Source organism: Portunus trituberculatus, chromosome 32, assembly GCF_017591435.1.
Source record: "Portunus trituberculatus isolate SZX2019 chromosome 32, ASM1759143v1, whole genome shotgun sequence".
Classification (NCBI taxonomy): Eukaryota; Metazoa; Arthropoda; class Malacostraca; order Decapoda; family Portunidae; genus Portunus; species Portunus trituberculatus.
In genome coordinates, this window is record NC_059286.1 from 14,862,150 (window position 1) to 14,883,161 (window position 21,012).

At 45.2% G+C, this 21,012-nt stretch overlaps 2 protein-coding genes across 2 annotated transcripts in view; both read right to left on the reverse strand.

The window, feature by feature from the left end:
- Positions 1-1,339: 1,339 nt before the first annotated feature.
- On the reverse strand, positions 1,340-7,414 carry LOC123511878 (transmembrane protein 26-like). The gene is made up of 7 exons (XM_045267936.1): positions 6,240-7,414; positions 5,338-5,464; positions 5,013-5,121; positions 4,156-4,290; positions 3,257-3,509; positions 2,856-2,994; positions 1,340-2,409 (listed from the first exon to the last, which is right to left on the reverse strand). The coding sequence occupies exons 1-7, from the start codon at positions 6,434-6,436 to the stop codon at positions 1,477-1,479; spliced, it is 1,893 nt and encodes a 630-aa protein (XP_045123871.1). The 5' UTR covers positions 6,437-7,414; the 3' UTR covers positions 1,340-1,476.
- A 786-nt stretch (positions 7,415-8,200) lies between these two features.
- LOC123511876 (teneurin-m-like) overlaps positions 8,201-21,012 on the reverse strand; it is a 475,744-nt gene continuing 462,932 nt past the window's right edge. The window contains 14 exon segments of the mRNA XM_045267930.1: positions 8,201-9,504; positions 9,826-11,245; positions 11,493-11,666; positions 11,822-12,148; positions 12,290-12,531; positions 13,029-13,856; positions 14,034-14,142; positions 14,656-14,921; positions 16,156-16,376; positions 16,815-17,067; positions 18,317-18,489; positions 18,831-19,004; positions 19,835-20,127; positions 20,525-20,714. Coding sequence (XP_045123865.1) covers positions 8,603-9,504; positions 9,826-11,245; positions 11,493-11,666; positions 11,822-12,148; positions 12,290-12,531; positions 13,029-13,856; positions 14,034-14,142; positions 14,656-14,921; positions 16,156-16,376; positions 16,815-17,067; positions 18,317-18,489; positions 18,831-19,004; positions 19,835-20,127; positions 20,525-20,714 — 5,572 coding nt within the window. The 3' untranslated portion in view covers positions 8,201-8,602.

Genomic DNA, 21,012 nt, shown 5'->3' on the forward strand with positions numbered 1-21,012 from the left:
ATATATATATATATATATATATATATATATATATACACATCTTCGTTCATGATACACAAAAATTTCTCGGGCTTCAACTCTTTCCCTCAGCCTCCCTGGATTCGTGGGAGGGGAGGAGAGTGGAGAGGAGGGAGGAGAACGAGGAGAGAGGGAGATGGGGTAGGAAAAGATGAGGATGGAGGAGGGAGAAGGGGGCAGAAGCGTTTTTATGGATCTAATGATAGACTATAGTTCAAGTGACAAATTAATTGGATTTCTATATTAACAACAGGAAAAACACTCTGAAGAAACCAGCTAATCATCTCTCCTTTCTTTGAAATAGTCGTGGTGAGAGAGCAGTGTGTGTGTGAAGCATGTGAACTTAATATGGAGGCTTCAGTGCTTCGTTTCCTGTCTCACTAATGGCTGCCTCCGTCGTCTTCTCTGTTCTGGCTTCATTAATGATAATCATAATACTCTACTACCTATTAGTATTAGTGAAGGGATTGTGTATTAGTAGTTTTTATTATATCGTTGTGCTTATCTTAGTTATCTTTATTATCTTTATCTCGTTCTCAATACCTGTGTTGGCTTGATAATAGAGCTTTTATTTGTTATTTTCCCTTCACTACCTTTCCCTTTTATTTACCAATTCATTAAGTTTTCATCCCTACAGTCTTATTACTGAGAGAAAACCACATAATCTAGTACTTATCTTCCAGTGTCCCTGCTATCACTTCATTATCAATATCTTTCCTTATCCGGTCACTCATTATCACTATTTCCACCATACACTGATACCTTAATCCCTACTGCACGTGTACTTCATTATTCATCTTCCTCCGAGGCATGGTAACGACCACATTTGAGAATACATGAAGATTTTCTCCTTCACTCACCGCTACCTTATGTAAAACTTTCATCATCCCACCTTACTTAACTACACTTTTCTCCTTATCCCGCTGTACATCGCCACTATCAACACCAAACACTTGTACTTCAATCCCTAATACAAATATATTCCATTACTTACCTTTCTCAGTGGTGTGGTAGAGTTGATTATGGAGGATAAATAGCAAGACAAGCTTCCTGCACACACACCACTATTTGTACACCAACTCGGTCAGATCTAATACTGGTGGTGGTCGCTAGATGGCTTGGTAGGTACGGTCACTGATACAGCTATTAGATGTCATGTGTATATATATATATATATATATATATATATATATATATATATATATATATATATATATATATATATATATATATATATATATATATATATAATAGAGAGAGAGAGAGAGAGAGAGAGAGAGAGAGAGAGAGAGAGAGAGAGAGAGAGAGAGAGAGAGAGAGAGAAATCTTTAGCCCATGAAATCTGTTATGAGAAAGGATTCCAGATATCACTTTTGTTAGAAATATCAACAGGAAAACATCTTCATCATATCTGGAGCCGTCTGTACAACCATGAGAGTTGTACATTGCCTGCCGCTCTCACACGTTAGTTTCCAGAGTCTCCGCATCAGACTCAGAAATCCCTGTGTATCTTGAGCGCTGGACGTAGGAGCTGTGGCGGTGATGAGGGAAGTCCCACACTGACGCTGCCCCTGGAACATGACAGAGGCTTCGTGTGCTCCCTTCTCTGCGTTTGAGGCGGCGGTGTGGCTCGGGGCTGAAGGAGTTTTGATGAGGGAAGGCAAGAGTGGAGGGCGCCTGGCTGACTTTCCTTCTGGGGTCTCTACGTAGGCTGGAAGGGACAGATGTGCCTCTCTGACTGTGCTGGTAATGAGGCAGGAAGTGTTCTGCAAGCCGCGGCCACCGAGATTGCTGTATTTCATTGATGTAAGGCTCTGCTAGGCTGGTGGAGGACACACTGACGCCCTGGTGGTCAAAGAAGCGGTCATTGGTCTGGTCTGTGTCACTGAAACTCGGGCAGTCACTCACGTCACAACAGCTTGGGTAGTCCTCGGCCCTCACACAGTCTATACCTGCAGTGTGTGGCTTCTTAGTACTCTGACGGGGGAACACTGGCGCACCTGAGCTGTGTTGCAGGTCTGAGTCCGGCAGGTAATAGGTATCCTCTAAGCTACGTTCATATTCCGTGTTTCTAGACTTTTGCACTGGCATAAGCTCACTGACGTTTTTCAGACTGGAAGTTGCGTCAGTTTGAATTTCCTTCTCTGAATTTGCCAATACCAAATTTTCCAGTTCTTTCACGATGTTTTCCTCGCCTACTTGTTCTATTATTTGCAGCAGAGACGCTTCCAGAGCCTCGTCTATGGCGGCGTCCTGGCCTGATGGTGGTAGTGGTGGTGGTGGCAAGTCTGTACTGCTGTCTCTGGAAACTTCTTCCTCTATTTCCTCTTTTTCGTCTTCCTCTTTCTCGCTTCCTTCCACTGGGGAGTTTTCTTCGTCCAATAGTTCTTTCTGCAGAAAAAAATACAGTTAAGAATAAAAAATGAATAGGCAGAAAAGGTAATTTATCTTATTATTTATCTATTTGTCACTACTTTTAAGACCAATACGAGTCCACTGTTGCTGTGCCTCAGATCAGGCTTCGATCATTTTTTTTAATCCACAACATGAACTTCAAAGTGATGAACATATCTTATATGCACATGCACATATATCAATATAAGATTAATCAGTTCCTAAATTTGTGTTGTGGCTTGATGGCTTGTTAGAGTGATTCCACAACCATTGTTAATGATTCAATATCATTATTACGTCTTACATTGTTATTAGGAAAGTTTGGAAAAAGAATATCTATCTATTTCCTGAGCTTCTTACAAACATTTCGGTTTCCTTCTTTATTGCCTGCCATACTTGAGACAGGACTCGACTGTCATGCCGCAGCTCGCCACGCTCCTTACCCTTTTCCTGTTGATGATGCGCTTCTGGGAGCACAGCACGAAGAGGCGGTACAGCTGCAGGGACACGATCAGAGTGTTCTTGCAGGTGAAGAAAATGTTGAGGTGACTGACCACCTTGTACCCAAAGATGAGTGTCATCCTAAAGACAATAGAAAAGATTGGGACTGATATTGTTAGACACTAGGCCTATACTGCATGTTTAGCAAAAATAGGCTGTACACATTTATGTTTTAATACTATTATTCCTATATGAATTTTGTTGCTCTTAACCAGTACCGCTCTTACATAAATAAAAGACTAACGTTACTGGCAGCAACATACAAGAGAGGCCGATAGAATAACAAGGCTTAGGTAATGAAGAAGATGATGATGAAGACACAGGTGAAGAGCGCTCGTCTCACCTGAGGAGGAAGAAAGGGCCGTCCTGCATGAGTACCGTGGTGAGGATGGCCAGGATGTCCATATCGAGGTACATAATGAGGTTATAGGAGCAGGTGGTCTTAGTGCCACGCCTCATACGCGGCCCCGTGGTGAGGTCAGAGCCCAGCATGGTGACCTCCTGCGGCGGTGGGAAGTTGATGGAAGGTCGCAGCTTGGGGGAGTGTGTAGCGCTCAGCACGAGGGTGAACTGCAGCAGCGACCACGACCAGATGGCTGTTGTGAGAGGGCGAGGAGGGAAGGGGGAGTGTGGATGTAATAGCACTAATTATGTAAGTACTGCTGAAAAAATAAGTCAGAAAATAAAGCAAATAGATAGAAGATGGATACAAAACATAGGGCACTGTGGCGCAATCAGTTAGTGCATGATATTCTATGGAATAACAATTCTCGAAGCTATAAAAGAAAAATAAATCAATGAAATTAAGTCACTGTAAAATTAATAGATAAACAATTAAAAAGACGTTTAGCTACGAGTATTAGAGTATCACTAACTTAACTTATCTGTCTAGAAAGAAGAAGAAGAAGAAAAAGAAGAAGAAAAAGAAGAAGAAGAAGAAGAAGAAGAAGAAGAAGAAGAAGAAGAAGAAGAAGAAGAAGAAGAAGAAGAAGAAGAAGAAGAAGAAGAAGAAGAAGAAGAAGAAGAAGAAGAAGAAAAACTTCACGTGATGCTACATTCAAATTTTGCTTGGTTATTATGGTCTTTTCAAATCCAATCCTGACGTAAGCCTGAACTAATGTGATATGAAGCCGATCACTTGTATACCAGGATGTAGTGGCTTTCCTACGAGAGCAACAAGCCAGTGAGGAAAGCCAGCCACTTGACAGTCTGCGTGGACAGCCTGTGTGAAGAGAGGCTTACCTAGAGTAGCGTAGATCAGCTCCACGTTTCTGGTGACGGCTTCCTCCTGGAAGCATTCGAACAGCTCAATGACGTCAGCAGCCATGGCGAGGTAAGCCAGCAGGAGGCGAGACAATTGTTCCCGCGTCAGTTTGCCTGCAAGAACTCTTGGATTAAACAGTGAAGACAGACTGATGATAATGGTTAACGTGCATCACGGGGGTGGACCTTACAAAACCTTAAATAGAAGGGGAATATTAAGGAATATTAACCTTAAGCTTTGTACAACGAATCTTACGAACAGGGAGGAATAAAGTCTGACTGGCTTCAGGCTCTCCTAGTCACTGTCCACTAAGCACCTGAACACCTTCGTTGCTAATGATACACTTTTATTTGATTGAATCTATGTATTTTTATTAATTTGAACAAATCTAAACGACTTTATTAGTTCTGAGGAAGTATATGTAAATATCTTTATCACTCGCCAAAAATAAGAATGCATGTACTGTAAGAGTTATTATATATATTAAATTGCTTCCTTCACTGTGAAGTTTATCTTTCGAAACCATGGTCTAAATACGTACACGGCATGTTACGTGTTTCGCAAACCATTATGAGGCATTTCTTAATGTTCTGCAGTCGCCTCTCGTCATTACACTGGCTAAACACTAGATAGTCTACTCTTTTTGTTCCCTTGCCTTCCTTACAGATGCTCTAAATGAATTCAGCGTTTCTGTTGTGCATTGCTAATTACAGCAGTGAAAGATGATTAAGCTGAAGAATACGTAGCTATAGCAGTCAGAAGATTAAGGATGTGTAATATCGTTTACGCATGGAATGACTCTTATATCATTCTGTTTATTGTGCAGCCACCTCACCTTTGGGCAGCAGCCAGCGACCCATCAGGAGGATCACCAGCAACACCTGCTCCAACACCTTCACCTGCTGCTGGATGTACGAGACTGGCCGCGTGCCTGTGCAGGGCTTCTGTAACACGGCACGGCATGCACTGTCACCACCACCAACTAGCAGCCTCATGTCTTGTGTTAATTTGCAATGGGATTTTGCTGATCCCTTCCCTCAATCAAAAAGTACGTATATCAAAAGTCCTTCGGCAAAGCAATCATATACAAATGCAAATGATAAAAGATAAGCAAATAGAATAGATAAATAAGTAGATATGATTAACTCCTAGGTACTCACATCTACATCTGAAAGTGAAGTCTTCATTTCAAGCGTTGAGTTGACTCTGAGATCGTTTAGTCCAAGTTCCAGCAGCCAGATGGGCGGAACCACAGACACCAAGTAGAGGAATACTGAGGGGCAGAACCTGAGGGTGCATGTGGAGACCAAGACGAGGTTTTAAAAATGACGCTTACTGCAGCCTCGTGAACAGTCTAAACAAATGATTCTCAAACTCTGCAGATCTTAGACTTAGACACCAACTCCGCAGTTAGTGTAATGTAAGCTTCCTAAAAAGACATAAAATATAAAGATACAGACCCATCCATGTAGATCAAGTGGCGCACTTTGATGATAGTCAGTTTACGGGTCCCAGGTCGAGAGTAACGGAGGTTTATTACACTCATTGCTTACCTGAGTGGTTCCTTGTAAGACTGCCTTGCCAAACGTATCACGATTACAAACTAACGAGTTTTTTTTTTCTCTAAATACTCCTTGGTTAAGAGTGTATCTTGTGCGCTTTATTATTTTAAGATTTGTACAAAATTGCTCTCTCTCTCTCTCTCTCTCTCTCTCTCTCTCTCTCTCTCTCTCTCTCTCTCTCTCTCTCCCGTCCCTGTCATCCGCCTTACCCTCTCTCTCTCTCTCTCTCTCTCTCTCTCTCTCTCTCTCTCTCTCTCCTCTCTCTCTCTCATCCGCCCTGTCCTCCCTCCCTCCCTCCCTCCCTCCCTCCCTCCCCTCCCTCCCTCCCTCCCTCCCTCCCTCCCTCCCTCCTCCCTCCCTCCCTCTCTCTCTCTCTCTCTCTCTCTCTCTCTCTCTCTCTCTCTCTATTCCCGTCCGTCATCCACCTTACCCCCCCTCCCTCCCTCCCTCCCACTCTCTCTCTCTCTCTCTCTCTCTCTCGACAATCTGAGGCACCATACCACTTCATTTCCTCCCCGTTCCTGGCGCAGATGGAGACGATTCCCTCGAAGCCCTGCAACATGAGGGGCGCCACCAGGTACCAGTAGGCGGCTTGTCCCTCCTTCAGGTCCACCAACTTCCATACTGCGATGAAAGCGTGAGTGGCGAAGAGGACCCGAGTCACCACCGCCTTCAGGATGGTCACAAAAGTCTTCATTGCGTCGTGGTTGTTAATGAGACTTAAGTTTTTATCTCGAAATAGTCTGTGATTTTCTTCCCTGCTGATTTTATACTACTGGCTTTTGAAATCTTGGTAATACTGTTTTTTTTTTTCTATTCTTTGTAGATGCAGGATGTGGTCAGTTCACCTTTCGTCATGCTAGTGAATCTTCTTTCAGAATTAGACTATAATGATATAAACGGTGAACAGGCGATTTTATATCCGCTAAATCTCACATAATTGGGTTTTGTGTCTTCAGTTTAGTACAAATGCTTTCACTTCTTATCGATAGATGTAATAAATGGTCAGTTCTTGCGTCAAATGTTAGTGAATTTTCACCCCACGATAAAATGTTCATGCAAACGATTACCAGCTTTTCATCTCTTCAGTCTTATATCACTTACTTTTAATTCTTATTACAATTGGTTTCCACTTTTCTGGACTCAAGAGTTGATCAGCTTTCCTTTAGTTCTGCCATCTTTTGTTTCCTATACCCTCACTCGTGCCCCGCCACACGTGAGACTGGCCACCCACTGGTTCTTTCTTTCTGCACACGAACCGGAGAAAGGGGTACCGGGGCAAGGCAGGGGAAGGGGAAGGCTGTGAAGGGTAGAGGGAAGGGAGGGTTAACTGCGGTAAGACCGGGTGGCGCAGAAGCGAGTGGCACTACCCAAACATGCACACCAACTGTTTACACAACCCACCCCAGCTACCTTTCCTCTCTCTGCATGGAGTGATGATTTCCTTTTCCTCTGTTTTTTTTTGTATGATAGGAATGCGTTACAAATTTTTCACCGTCATCAGTCATATTTCAAAAACAGAAAATACCAGTTTCCTTTTGGCCTCTTTATGTAGCAAGCCTTGGGACAAAAACAAGCACTTAACATAGATTGGACATTACGTTAGTTATAGTCTCAACATAAAAGGATAATTTTTCTCAACCTCATCTTAAACTTCTGCAAAGGCAACTTCATAGTCCAAAATGGAAACGGTGCTCAGTGGTGCGCTGTGAAGTTGTCAAGTACTACCCAAGCACCTCATTCACTCGGAACACACGTTGAGTCTACTCAAGTCCTACATGTACATACAAATCAATAAAAAAAACACAAACTATGTAAAATATCATATAATTTATAAATATGAACGCACTGTCAATAGATAAAAGGTCAGAATATCAAGTAAACCGTTTTTTTTTTTACCTTCCACTCACAATTGGCAAGGAACAATCACCCTTACAAGCTTCTGGATAAGAGCTACAATTTACTACATGACAAGTTTCTGCTTCAGGATTGCTTAATAATATGGACCAATGTACACACGAGATAGCAATGAAAGGAAAAGTTAAATCCAACACAACACAGTGTTTACTTGACTTCACCTGAGCACACAGCAGTTCACTAAATCAAGAACACAGAATCTTGGCTCACCTGACACACTTGCGCAAAGGTGTTGAGGTTAGGGAGGAGGGAGACACTGCCAGAAATCCAATGTTTATAAACTTGGCCGCACATGCCTTCCTTGCCCCAGGGTGGGAAAGGAAGCAGGTAAGGAGGCAGGTAGGTGGGGGGTAGAGGGTAAGACACCACAGAGCTTATTATGTCCTTAGCTCCTGACTGACTGACAGGTGCGAGTCAATTTTCAAAGCCTCTGAAGCACTAAGGCGGACTTCACACCCGGGATTCACGACTCGAGACGAAAACTAAAACAGAAGAATGAAACTCGATATAAAAATGTATTCGTGGATAAGACGTATACTGTTAATCAATGTACATCGAAATATTTATTAAAAACTCATTATTTTACTTTACATAATACATGACATATTGTACAGTGTAGGATTACTGCAGAATACAGTCGTAAGTAAAAACCACGTGAAAGAAACACCAAAAGTTTTCGTAATTGATACATGGGTTTAGTTAGGTCTCTTAAGAACACTGAATATAATATGATAATCATGAAAGTTACATTCTTAATTCACCTCATATAGAAAGAACAAAAACGCACACAATATGCGTATATATCGAAACTCTGTTAAGTTTACATAAATATGTACAATTATATCACAATCTGTCGATAAAGGCAGATTCAGTAGCGTATGCCTGGAAGTTCATGGGTACAGCAGTGCTGCCAAAACTTCAATCAGCGCGCCAAACATTGTTCTCTTCAGACTTCAACTTTCTTCCGCTGTCGCCAACTCTTCTTGCGGAACCTTCTGCGGCTCTTGCGTCGTTTGCGGGAACTTTCGTGTTTGAAGACAATGTTGGTAGCATCTGAGGCCAGCAACGGGTAACGGGAAGGAGAATGTAGGTGAGTGGCCACGTAGCCCGACACACGGCCCTCCCGCTCCAGCTCGGCAGCCTCTGCCGCTGACCACCCATGTGAGCCCACGCGGCCCATCCTCACCAAGATGGCCTCCCGCTCCCACGCTCGCTCCTCGGCCTCTTGCTTCAGCTCAGCCAACACGCGGCTGCGGGCACGCTGCATGCGCTCCCCGTACATGATGACCAGGTGGGAGGTGGGAGTGGACATGCGGATCTCATGACCGTGCTCAGTCTCCGTATTGGTTACCTCAAACACTCCAGACAGACGCCTCAAGTGGTTCATATCCTCAGCGGCGCGGTTGCGGCTGCTCTTGATGAAGTAGAATGTATCAAGGCCATTGTGTGTGGAACTTACGTCTAGAATTATCGAGTTATTCAGAACTGTCCGGATAACATCACCAACCACGCCTGTGAAATCACCCTCTCCTACTTTGGTAACAAGAACACGGCCGTCTATGTTGGAGACAAGCACGCCAGGCCCAAAGATGGACACCTGGCGGGAAATGGGTGCACTGATCCATGTCCCCATCCTGCTCTTCATATTAGAGTGGGAGAAGAAACTGAGGTCGTGCAGATGGTCCACGCAGGCTTCATACTGGCACCACAGGCCACTCACCACCTCGGAGGTGCCCAAGTCGTCCACGTCCACCACAGGACGGGGCTTCACCAGGGTACTCTTGAGATATTCTGAGCCCAGAATGCGGTTCACTCGGATCCCGTACAAATCCAGCCACTCAGACACATCTACCGGAGAGAAAACAAACACATCCGTCATATTTTTACCAGCAAGTTCTCCATGGTGCGACAAATTACCACACGCGCCAACACATCCGTTAAAACACACTTATAAACACAACCATTCATAGTCCATACATTCATCATAAAGCTTTAGCTAGGATTAGATAAAAATTTTTTTTTACTGCTACTGTAATACTGTATCATCAGGAAGAATTCAGATTTCTTCATATCCCACTTTATTCAGTATTAGTGGTGATGAGGTAAGGAATAAGAAGATGAGCAAGAGAAGCATAAAGCAAACATGTGTGAGGATTAAGCACTACTTACCTGTGTAGTAGTGGCTGTTACGGCCTGGTGGGGATACAAATGGGTTGTTGTTCATGAACCGGTACACGAACACATCTGTCACCAGCCTCTTGGGGTTTGTCAGGTGTCCCCAGCGAGGCGTCATCCACTGTATGATCCTAGGATTGTATGCATGGCCCCTGAAGAGAATGAGACCCGTGTGTGGCTCCCTAAACCTTCCCCATGGACCCACACCGATCTCCATACTGGTGCCAGAGAAATCCTTCAAAAGGCCGAAAGGTGTCCACACCAGGCTTCTGATCTGGGAGCCAAAGTGATCAAAGATGGCGAAGGGCGTTCCATTCTGGTCTGGGGCGACATAGTACCTTCCATCCGGCTGATCCATGGCAATGAGGTGGTTCATGTCATCGTAGAGGAGGTGAATGGTGGCTCCTGTGTGGGGGTTGTGCAGGTGGGTGATGAGGTCTGGTAGATCAGGTCTTCCATATATAATCTGCGTGGCATTGTTCTGGTGATCCCGGTAGACAGAAATGCGGTCCAAGTGGTCGTATCCTAGAGTAAAGGACCACTTCTGCTCCCTGTCCCAGGCTGACACTAGCAAGCCCTTGGTGTTATACTCAAAGTTCTGGTTGTCAATGCTGATCACAAATCCTCGGTCGTCATACACTACGCGGTTCTCCCCGACTCTGATCACCCTGTCACACTCATCGTAGGTCAGCGACTCTGTCTTGTCATTCTGCTCTATGTTGCCATTCTCGTCATAAGAGTACGTCCAATTCAGCGTGCCATACACCTTTAAGATCTCGCCATCAGGGGTGTAAGTAACGTTGGATCCCTCTCGTCGCCCAGCTGCCGCGATGAGCCTCTCTGATATTCTGTTGCGGTTGTCATACTTGAGCTTCATCATGAAAACTGTCCTTCCCTGCAGCATCATGTCCACCTCTGCCAGGCGGCCGTAGTGGTCCTGCAGGCGTGTGTTGACAAAGTCCTTATCGGGGTTCTGCAGCATTGTCTCCAGAATGTTGTTGCGGATGATCCTCAGGTCGCTGATCAGGTTGAGGATACCTGTCTGGTTGTCAAAGCGAATGATTACCTCCTTCAGTGGGATGGAGTTTATGTCGCCCTCCACCCTGTGAATCCGAGCCGAGGCATCATAGATGAACTTGAGCCTCACGTTATGCAAGCCACTCTTAGAACCATAGCGAAGGCGCATGTCCTTGATGAGACCAGCGTGGTAGCGGTAGTCTGTCCGCACATCGATATGGTTGTGCTTGGTTTTGGCGGTGTGGATAAGGCCCATGTCATCGTAGGTGTATTCGGTGAAGCCTCGGCCATACAGCTCAGCACTCAGGCGCCCAGAGTTGTCATACTGATACAGCAGCGTCCCACCCTGGCCTGGCTGAGTCATGGCCAGGATACGTCCTTGCTCATCCAGGCTGATCTATGAGGGTGAAAGGAAACAAGTCAGGCCTCTCCAAAAGCCACCACTTATCTCTTATCTTATAGTTTTCATTATCCTATCCTCTAGCTATGCTTTATTTCCATTGAGTGTTGTGGATAACTTGACATCATGAATATATGGAAATTCAGCAAAAAAAAAAAAAAAAAAAAAGAAAGTTGTCAGAGCATTCAAAACCAGGACATAGTATTCAGATTCTGATTCTAAAATAAACTTCATATCTATCTACCTGGAGAGCGATATTATCCTCAGGCAGAGCCAAACGGAGTCTGTAGAAGCCAAGCAGGGTGGATACATTGAGAGTGTAGGCAGAGCCCCGGGGTGTGATCACCTGCCACAGAGACCCGGCATCATCGTACACAAGACCGAAGGACCTGCCGCTTGGATGGCTTACCTTGTGTGGCTGTCAGAGTCAGAGATGGATTATTAATAAGTGCCAGTAGTTGCAGCATGAGATGATGGGATATATGAAAACAAAGTCAGCAGTTCAGTGGTGCAAAATCTTCCAACATAAAATCACACACACACAAGCACACACAATTCACATTATGTAGTTACCTTGATTATTTCTTCGTCCTTGTAATCATATGTAATTCTCGCACTGTCAGCATAAGTAACAGACTTGAGGCGCATCACATGGTCATACTCGTACTGTTCTGACAGATTGCCTCGCATCCAGCCAATGATTTTTCCCCAGTGATCATAACTGACGTTACTTTGCACTAGTGGGGATACAGGCACCCACAGAACAGGTCTGCCCTTCACGTCATAGGTGATGTTGACAAGCATCTGACCGGACACAGAGAAAAGTGCTTCTGAAGAGGACACTGGGTCAAAACTCAGAGTGAGGAGGTCGGCATTGTTCACTCTGAGTGTGCTGGACACCTGTGGGAAGGAAATGAAAAACAATTAAACCATGAGAAAAATAAAAATTCATTATTCCATCCATCCTTTGTAAACACGTGTATATCAAAGCAAACACTTGTGGCTTGTTGTAAGTCTGTCTAGCTGTCCAGGGCACCGCACCTTCATGCCGTGAGCGGTTGTGTGGTGGCTGGCCGGCGTGTACACCCACTCGTAGCGGTTCACGGAGCTGGAGCCGATGTGGGTCTGCTGCTTGGATAGGATGGGGAACATTTCTGCAGCAATTTGGTTGGTGGACTCCAGCACACGGTAGGAGGTACGCTCCAGAGATACCCGGTGGTCCCAGTCTGTGAGTACCTGCAGCCTGCCCTCCCCGCCCATATCTGTCACAGCTTCTATGGGTCCTGTGGGTGGTAACGGTGCACCTCTACAGTATTTTTTTCTAATGGTATTTTATAATTCTAATGATTATATTTATGAGAAGCAATATCCTCTCAGAATGCATATAAACATTATAACACACACACACACACACACACACACACACACACACACACACACACACACACACACACACACACACACACACACACACACCGCATAGTGTAATGGTTAGCACACTTGGCTAACAACCGAGAAGGTCCGGGTTCGAATCCCGGACGCGGCAAGGCAAATTGGCAAGCCTCATAATGGGTAACCCCTGTTCACCTAGCAGCAAGTAGGTACGGGATGTGACTCGAGGGGTTGTGGCCTCACTTTCCCGGTGTGTGGAATGTGTTGTGGTCTCAGTCCTATCCAACGATCTGTCTATGAGCTCTGAGCTCTATGAGCACACACACACACACACACACACACACACACACACACACACACACACACACACACCTTAAAGTCTCCTTACCAGATGAGTGTGTAAGGGTGTTGCCGCGCACTGTGCTCTTCACAGGATTCTTCCCGTCTCGAGTCACGGTAACCTCAGCTCCCCGCTCACTCAGGTCAAAGTTGAGCTGGATGATCTGTCCAGTGGGGAGGACGGCCCTGGTGAGACGGCCCTGCTCATCATAATCGTAGCTGTAGGTGCGACCGTAAGCCTCGATCTTGGAGCTGATGAGGCCGGAGGACCTGAGGCTGTTGTAGGTGAAGCTGATGTTGTAGCCATTGGGAGCCACCAGCTGCTCCAATTTCTCAGTCATGGTTAGATGGATCTTGATGCGCTGCTTCTGTGGGGTATCAATGGCATTGACGTTGCCACCTCGCTCACGCAGTATCTGGAACTTATTTCCTGCACCGTCAAGAACTCGTGACAGACGACTAACGCTGGAGTGTGAGTCATACACAAACTTGTAGATGGTCTGCCCAGTGATCAGGTTTTTGGTCTCTGTGTGCTGACCGCGACCATTGAACAGATAGACTTCATGAGAGTCTGGAGAGACGATCTCATAGTGCTTGCGATCAATCAGCTTGGGAAGAACTGTGCGGACAGACCTGATGCGGTAACCTGCCTGATCACTGATATGAAGAACTCCATCTGGTGTGACGGCGATCGAGGAGATGGAGAAGAATATGGCAGACTTGGCTGATACATTGTCATATGTGAAGCAGTGACAGTTAGGGTCGCGACAGTTGCACTCAGACTCCGCGCCGGCGAAAAGAGAAATGCGGCCGTCACTGGTGATGATGCGAACTCTGTTAATTCTTTGAGAGTCACTTTCAGCCACGTACAGTTCACCTGAAGAGAATTGAAAAATGGAAAACATTCAACTATGTTGTGTCAGACTTCAAAATTGTATCATGAATATCTTGTAGTATCCATATCCTAGAAGTTCTGCACATTGTTACATTTTGAGATAAAAATCCAAACATTGACAGTGAAACTGCAGCTAAAGTAGAAGCTTTCCTCCTTTACCTTCCGGGGAGAAAGCGATGGACTGAGGGTTGAGGAGGAGGGCAGTGCGGGAGGCGTCAGGTGGGCCGTGAGGCGGTGTGGGGCAGTTTAGGGAACGGCCACTCAACACCTGTCGTCATAGCAACATTACTCAGGTGCACATTGCTTCATCTGCTTCAACTCTACTAAATATCATTCAACTCTGTACGAGTGCTTGAACTAAACACAGACCACGGCGTGATCAGGACCTCAGTCTAACCACGGAGCTTGATAATCAGTCATTCACTGCGTTAATGCACACTTCTGCTCATGATGCAAGTCAACACAAAATGAAAATGGATTACAGCCCTGTGAGTCGATCATACAAACAGGATAACGGGGAGAGAGAGAGAGAGAGAGAGAGAGAGAGAGAGAGAGAGAGAGAGAGAGAGAGAGAGAGAGAGAGAGAGAGAGAGAGTATTCTATGGTTACTTATGGAAAGAGTACAGTATAAATGCCTGTTAGTAAGGTAATGTGCTCTGCGTGAAGTGAAGGTGAAGGAGTGTCCGGGTGGGTGATGGCAGGGGGCAGTGGAGTGGTTGAGAAGTACAGATCGGAAAATTTCTGGCCGGTTTCTAAGTGACAGCATCAGAACAAGACCCACCTGCACACGGTTGTCTGGCGTGACTCTCAGCACCATGTGGTCGTCCAGGATGTGTAGCGAGCCGTCCAGCGGGGAGATGGCTAACTCAGTGGGCCAGCGAAGGTGCAGTTGGTCCATGTTGATAGTGCCATTGCAGGGGACGGGCGCCCAGTGAGACCGGTGCTCGTGACCGCCGATGATGGTGTGGATGGAGTTACTACGACTCACCACGCGGATGTTGGTGCCGTCAGCGATGTACATGTCGCCATCAGAGGAAATGGCCAGACCTGTCAGAAGGAAAGGCAGTCTGTGAGTGCACTGGTGTGTGGAGATAAGTGTTAGTGCTGTCTGATGTTGAGGCCTGCTGGGGGAAGAGGAAGACGCCGGAACAGTAATGAGTGAGGTGGAGTGTTTGCGATGTCTGGAGGACAAAAACATATAAAATGAGTGAGTAAATGGATGGAGATACACTCATGGGTACTGAGCGGCAGGTACGCATGCACGCACCCATACACACGCACACACCCATACACATGCACACACACACACACACACACACACACACACACACACACACACACACACACACACACACACACACACCAGTAAACCATATTGATAGAATTTTTAGAGAAACATATAATTTGCTAAGGAATATTGGAATAGCATTTCAATACATAGACAAAGAAATGATGAAGAAATTGATAAGTACTACAATAAGACCCAGATTGGAATATGCAGGAGTAGTGTGGACCCCTCATAAAAAGAAACACATAAGGAAATTGGAGAGACTACAAAAAATGGCTACAAGAATGATTCCATAATTTGAAGGGATGACATATGAGGAGAGACTAAAGGCTATGGATCTACCAACCCTGGAACAAAGAAGGGAGAGAGGAGACCTGATACAAGTTTATAAATTGATCAACGGAATGGACCAAGTGGATAATGAAAAACTGATCCTGAGAGAAGAATATGACATCCGAAGCACAAGATCGCATAGTAAAAAGCTGAGAAAAGGAAGATGTCTGAGAGATGTTAAAAAATATAGTTTCCCGCAAAGATGTATTGAGACGTGGAACAGTTTAAATGAAGAAGTAGTGTCTGCAACGAGTGTGCATACCTTTAAAGTAAGATTGGATAAGTGTAGATATGGAGACGGGGCCACACGAGCATAAAGCCCAGGCCCTGTAAAACTACAACTAGGTAAATACAACTAGGTAAATACACACACACACACACACACACACACACACACACACACACACACACACACACACACACACACACTCTCTCTCTCTCTCTCTCTCTCTCACATATTGTTTGATATTTTTCCTTCAGTCCTAATTACCATATCATGTTCTGCTAAGAATCCGTCTAGTTTTATTTATTTATTTTTTTATATACTTAACACACAATCACACCATTATGCGTGTACGCACGCCCGCGCGCCTGTGTGTGTGTGTGTGTGTGTGTGTGTGTGTGTGTGTGATCAATCCACAGCATCCAGGACAGACTCACCTTTAGGGTAGGTGAGACGGGCATGGATGGCCTGGCCTCCGTCTCCACACCGGTTCTTGTCCCCGGGCAGGCAGCGCTGGCCGGACCCCACCACCACCACGGGCGGGTCGTCACGCGTGGCGCCGAGACGCAGCACCTGGTGGGCCTCAGGGTCACTCATGTACACGGTGCCATCCAAGGGAGACACGGCCATGTGATAGCGGTATGACACACTCGTCTCACTGAGGAACGAGCAAATCACTGTTAGGTTTCTACTTACTTTTCCAATTTCGGATTTTCTTTTTATCATTTTTTTTACCGTATCCTATTATAGACTAACCTTTTTATTTGTTATTGTTCTGGGTATAGAATAAAAAAAAACGGTGCTGAGTTCACCCAGTGTGAAAAACTAAATACATTCTTCATCTTTCATCTCTTGCACTGCAAAACTCTGGAACTCTTTTCCTGCATCTGTTTCCTCTTTCCTCCCCACACACATGGCGAACTCTCTCAAGAAGGAGATTTTCGAACATTTCTCCAATTTTGTGTAATCATCTTATCTTTTAATTTAGGATCTGACATCTCAGTTGGCTCTTTCTTCCTTTTTCATTACTTATGTTCAGAACCCTTAAAAATGTGAAAGGTCTGTTTGAAAATGAAAAGAAACGTGTTGTACTTACTTCACGTGGGTGACAGTGGTGACATTGCCATCAGGCCAGACACGGTGGATGAGATTGAAGTCCCCAACATACAGGGAGCCGTCAGGAGCCGCAGCGAGGCACGACGGGGAGAGCAGAGGCACCTGGGTGGCGTCCCCTTCACACCTGTCCCCACACATCACCTGCCGCTCCTCACCTGTCCCAAGCACGGTGGTCACGAGCTGCCGCTGTCCCGCAAGGTAAATATTCTGACCATCGCCCTTCTGTAGGATGCCTGAAGGGGGAGGAAGGGGAGTGAAATGACTTCTTGAAATCCTTGTGTGTGTGTGTGTGTAATTCACTGTTTGATCTGCTGCAGTCTCTGACGAGACAGCCAGATGTTACCCTACGGAACGAGCTCAGAGCTCATTATTTCCGATCTTGGGATAGGTCTGAGACCAGGCACACACCACACACCGGGACAACAAGGTCACAACTCCTCGATTTACATCCCGTACCTACTCACTGCTAGGTGAACAGGGGCTACACGTGAAAGGAGACACACCCAAATATCTCCACCCGGCCGGGGAATCGAACCCCGGTCATCTGGCTTGTGAAGCCAGCGCTCTAACCACTGAGCTACCGGGCTGTGTGTGTGTGTGTGTGTGTGTGTGTGTGTGTGTGTGTGTGTGTGTGTGTGTTTCAGAGATTTCGTTCTAGTGGTTTATCTCCTTTACCATAATCTCTTTACTTTCCTCGTTTCTTTGTGAGTGCTTTTAAAAGTCAAACAACAATTTCTTCCTACATTTTCACTTTTTTTTTTTTATATAGTGAGGTCAATCGTAACTTGAGATAGACATTCGCTTCCTTTAGTATTCTGAAACATTTCTGCGCCGCACCTCCACTACATTGATGAAGCCTTATATAGTGAAGTTACATGGGTTTTTAAGATAATTTATATTGTACTAGTGATAGATTGACATGATTTCTATATCATCAATAGGAAAAACACTCGAGAATGCAACTAATAACTTCTGTGATCTTTGAAAATAGCCCTAGTGAAATTAAGTAGGTTTTAAAGTCCCGTGAAAAACCCACATAGTATAAAAAAAAAAAGGGTATTTTATGGTTGAAGTGACAGGTTAACAAAATTTCTATATCATCAACAGGAAAAACACTCTTGAGAACCCAGCCGATCGTCTCTTTGGCCTTTGAAAAATAGAGATGGTGTTTTTAATGTCTTTTTATGGTTCTAGTGACAAGATTAAATAACTTTCCACAAAAACAGGAAAAACATTCTTCAGAACCTGGCTAATCGTCTCTTTTGGTTTGGAAAAACTCGTGATGAGAAAGCAAATCGTTACAGAATATGAACCACCAAAATATCCCCTACAATAGAAAAAAAATCCACTAGACTGAAAAAAAAGTGAATATAATGAAATGAATATGTAAACAAAATAGATAAAAAACTAAAGAAATATATGAAACGAATATGTAAGTAAACAGAACCAACAAACAAGCGGGAGGGGAGGACAAGAACTCACCCTGATGATAGTTGTATGTGTGGTGGATGTTGAAGTTGAACCCTCCCACCATAGAGATGAGGAGGTCGTTACCAGCCACGCGTGTTGTCTGGTGCTCCCACACAATCTTGGGGCAGGAAGCGTGTTCGTAGCCCACTGACACAAGCGCCACCGTCACGCCATGCACTCGTTGCCTGAAGAAAGGAAACGTGCAAGTCATTTATCCCTTTAGTACCATGCCGCGTTTCCATATTCATTCTGCTTACTATTTGGTGATTTTATACAGCTTCAGAAACTCATGTGGGGATTAAAATAGTGAACAATCTGGCCGTTAATCTTCAGACTTCCATAAACCTTTCCTAATGTCAATAAAACCGTCTAATCATACTCAAACTCGTGATAAAAAAGCGTCCCAGTTCTAAAAGGGTTAATCCTTATGAATGACGCCACATGTTATCGTTATGTCGAAAGTTTACTGCAATGAATAATCTACGTCTGAAGTGATCTCCTAATCTACAAGAGGGTGTTTCCTCACCTGTACACATTGTAGCGATCCCAGGCGTAGGTGAACTTAATGTTGGGGTCAGCCTCAAAGACGCGAGTGAAGAGTGTTCCCTCCAGCACGATCCTGAGGTGAACACGGCGCAGAGTGGCGGGGATGTGGTCTGGCGTGAGCTGCATTCTGATCGTGGACTCGTAACCATTGGCCCTGAGCGAAAAGAAACAAGCGATTACCGATTATCCTTAGTTCAACTCTTGCTGGTAAACTCTCTCTCTCTCTCTCTCTCTCTCTCTCTCTCTCTCTCTCTCTCTCTTTTATTTGGATCTCAACACTAGTATGGGACTTCCAGTGAGCATTTTCGTTGTAGCTCAGTTTTATGACATGTGGATCTCTCTCTCTCTCTCTCTCTCTCTCTCTCTCTCTCTCTCTCTCTCTCTCACTATGAATTTAAAAAAGGAGCATCAAGACTTGCATTTCCTCATACCTACGACTTTAGTTCTTTCATGAGTGAGGATTCAAGACACTTCTCGTAAATTTTGCCTCGACCCTAAGACTAGTAACCTCAGAGGCGTTTTTTTCCTCCATTACTTATTGTCCTTTACAAAAAAATGATTATAGAAAAAAAAAAAACAACACCACCAAATGGCCACACATATTAGAACGTTTCCTCTGTTATTTTTTTGTATGTGTCATTGATGAGAGGTAAGTGGAAGTATGGATAAGTAGATGAGGTATATAAAGTGTGCGTGACAAAATGGTTTCTTCTGTAACATAGTAAAACATCAAAACTCTTAATATGTTTCTAATGTTGACCAATGTTTACTACTACATTTGTATTGTTATAACTTTAAACTGTAGGTATAAAGACACACACACACACACACACACACACACACACACACACACACACACACACACACACAACACCCATTCACCCACACACACACACACACACAGACACACACACACAACACCCATTCACTTCCCCTCACACACACACACACACACACACAACACTCATTCACCCCCCCACACACCTAGATGAATGGTACACCAGGTACACATCAGTTCCTGGGATCTGGATGGACTCCTGCACCGCCTGTGACTCCACCAGGATAGCATCTGCGTGAGGACACTCCCCCTGGAACACATTCTGCCAAGTGGCCATGATGATAGGGCGCAGCAGGTCGTAGTCATGCAGGGGGCAGTGGGAGGTAGTGCGTTGCTGGGCGTGGTCGCGGAAGGTGTTGGAGTGGTCTGCACTTTCGCTGACTGTCATTACGATGTCGTCCAGCACCACCACCTTGTTCCAGGGCACCATTACTCGTATCTGCGGGAAGGCGGGGAGGGTGGTGTGAGCTGTTGGGTAGTGCGGTGCTAAGCCAGTGGGGCGAATAATGTAGCTTAACCATTTCAGTACCATGACGCGTTTCCATATTCGTTTCCATATTTGCTGATTTTTATAAACTTCAAAAACTTATGTGGGAGATTAAAATAGTGAAGACTCTGACCATTATTCTTCTGACCTCCATAGACCGTTCCTAATGTAAATAAAATAATTTAATCATACCTCAAACTTATGGTAAAAATGCTTCTCAGTACTAAAGGGGTTAAGTCCTATATGCTACTAAATACACACACACACACACACACACACACACACACACACACACACACACACACACACACACACACACACACACACACACACACAGAGTCCTTCTCACCATCTTAGGAGTGAACGGATGCTTCCCCAGCTTGAAGGACACCACACCTCCGCCGTTCACCATGAGGTCGAACATTCCGTCATCCCGGGTCAGCGTGAATCCCTCCTGGGTCTCGTTGGTAATTACCCTTAGACCGATGATGCCCCGGCCGGCCCGCGTCACTACCCGGCCTCGCACCACCGCCGCCCGCCTGTGCCACGCCAGCAGAAAGACTCATCACCAATCCATAACAGGTCTGCGTACTTGAGGTAAGTTGGGGGGGAGGGGAGAGAGAGAGGGACAGGTGCTTGGCCAGGCATGCCGAGGAGCCAAGGCCGGGCCAGGGGGCGTCTGAAGAACTCAAGGTTAAATAAGGAAAACGTGAGAACTCAACAGTACCGGTGGCAATAAAACAACATCGCTCTCCAGCCATGACATGAGTGAGCGAGGAAATGATAAAACTTGACAACTGCTTAAGCTGGAGAAAAAAATGGGGACAATTAAAAATT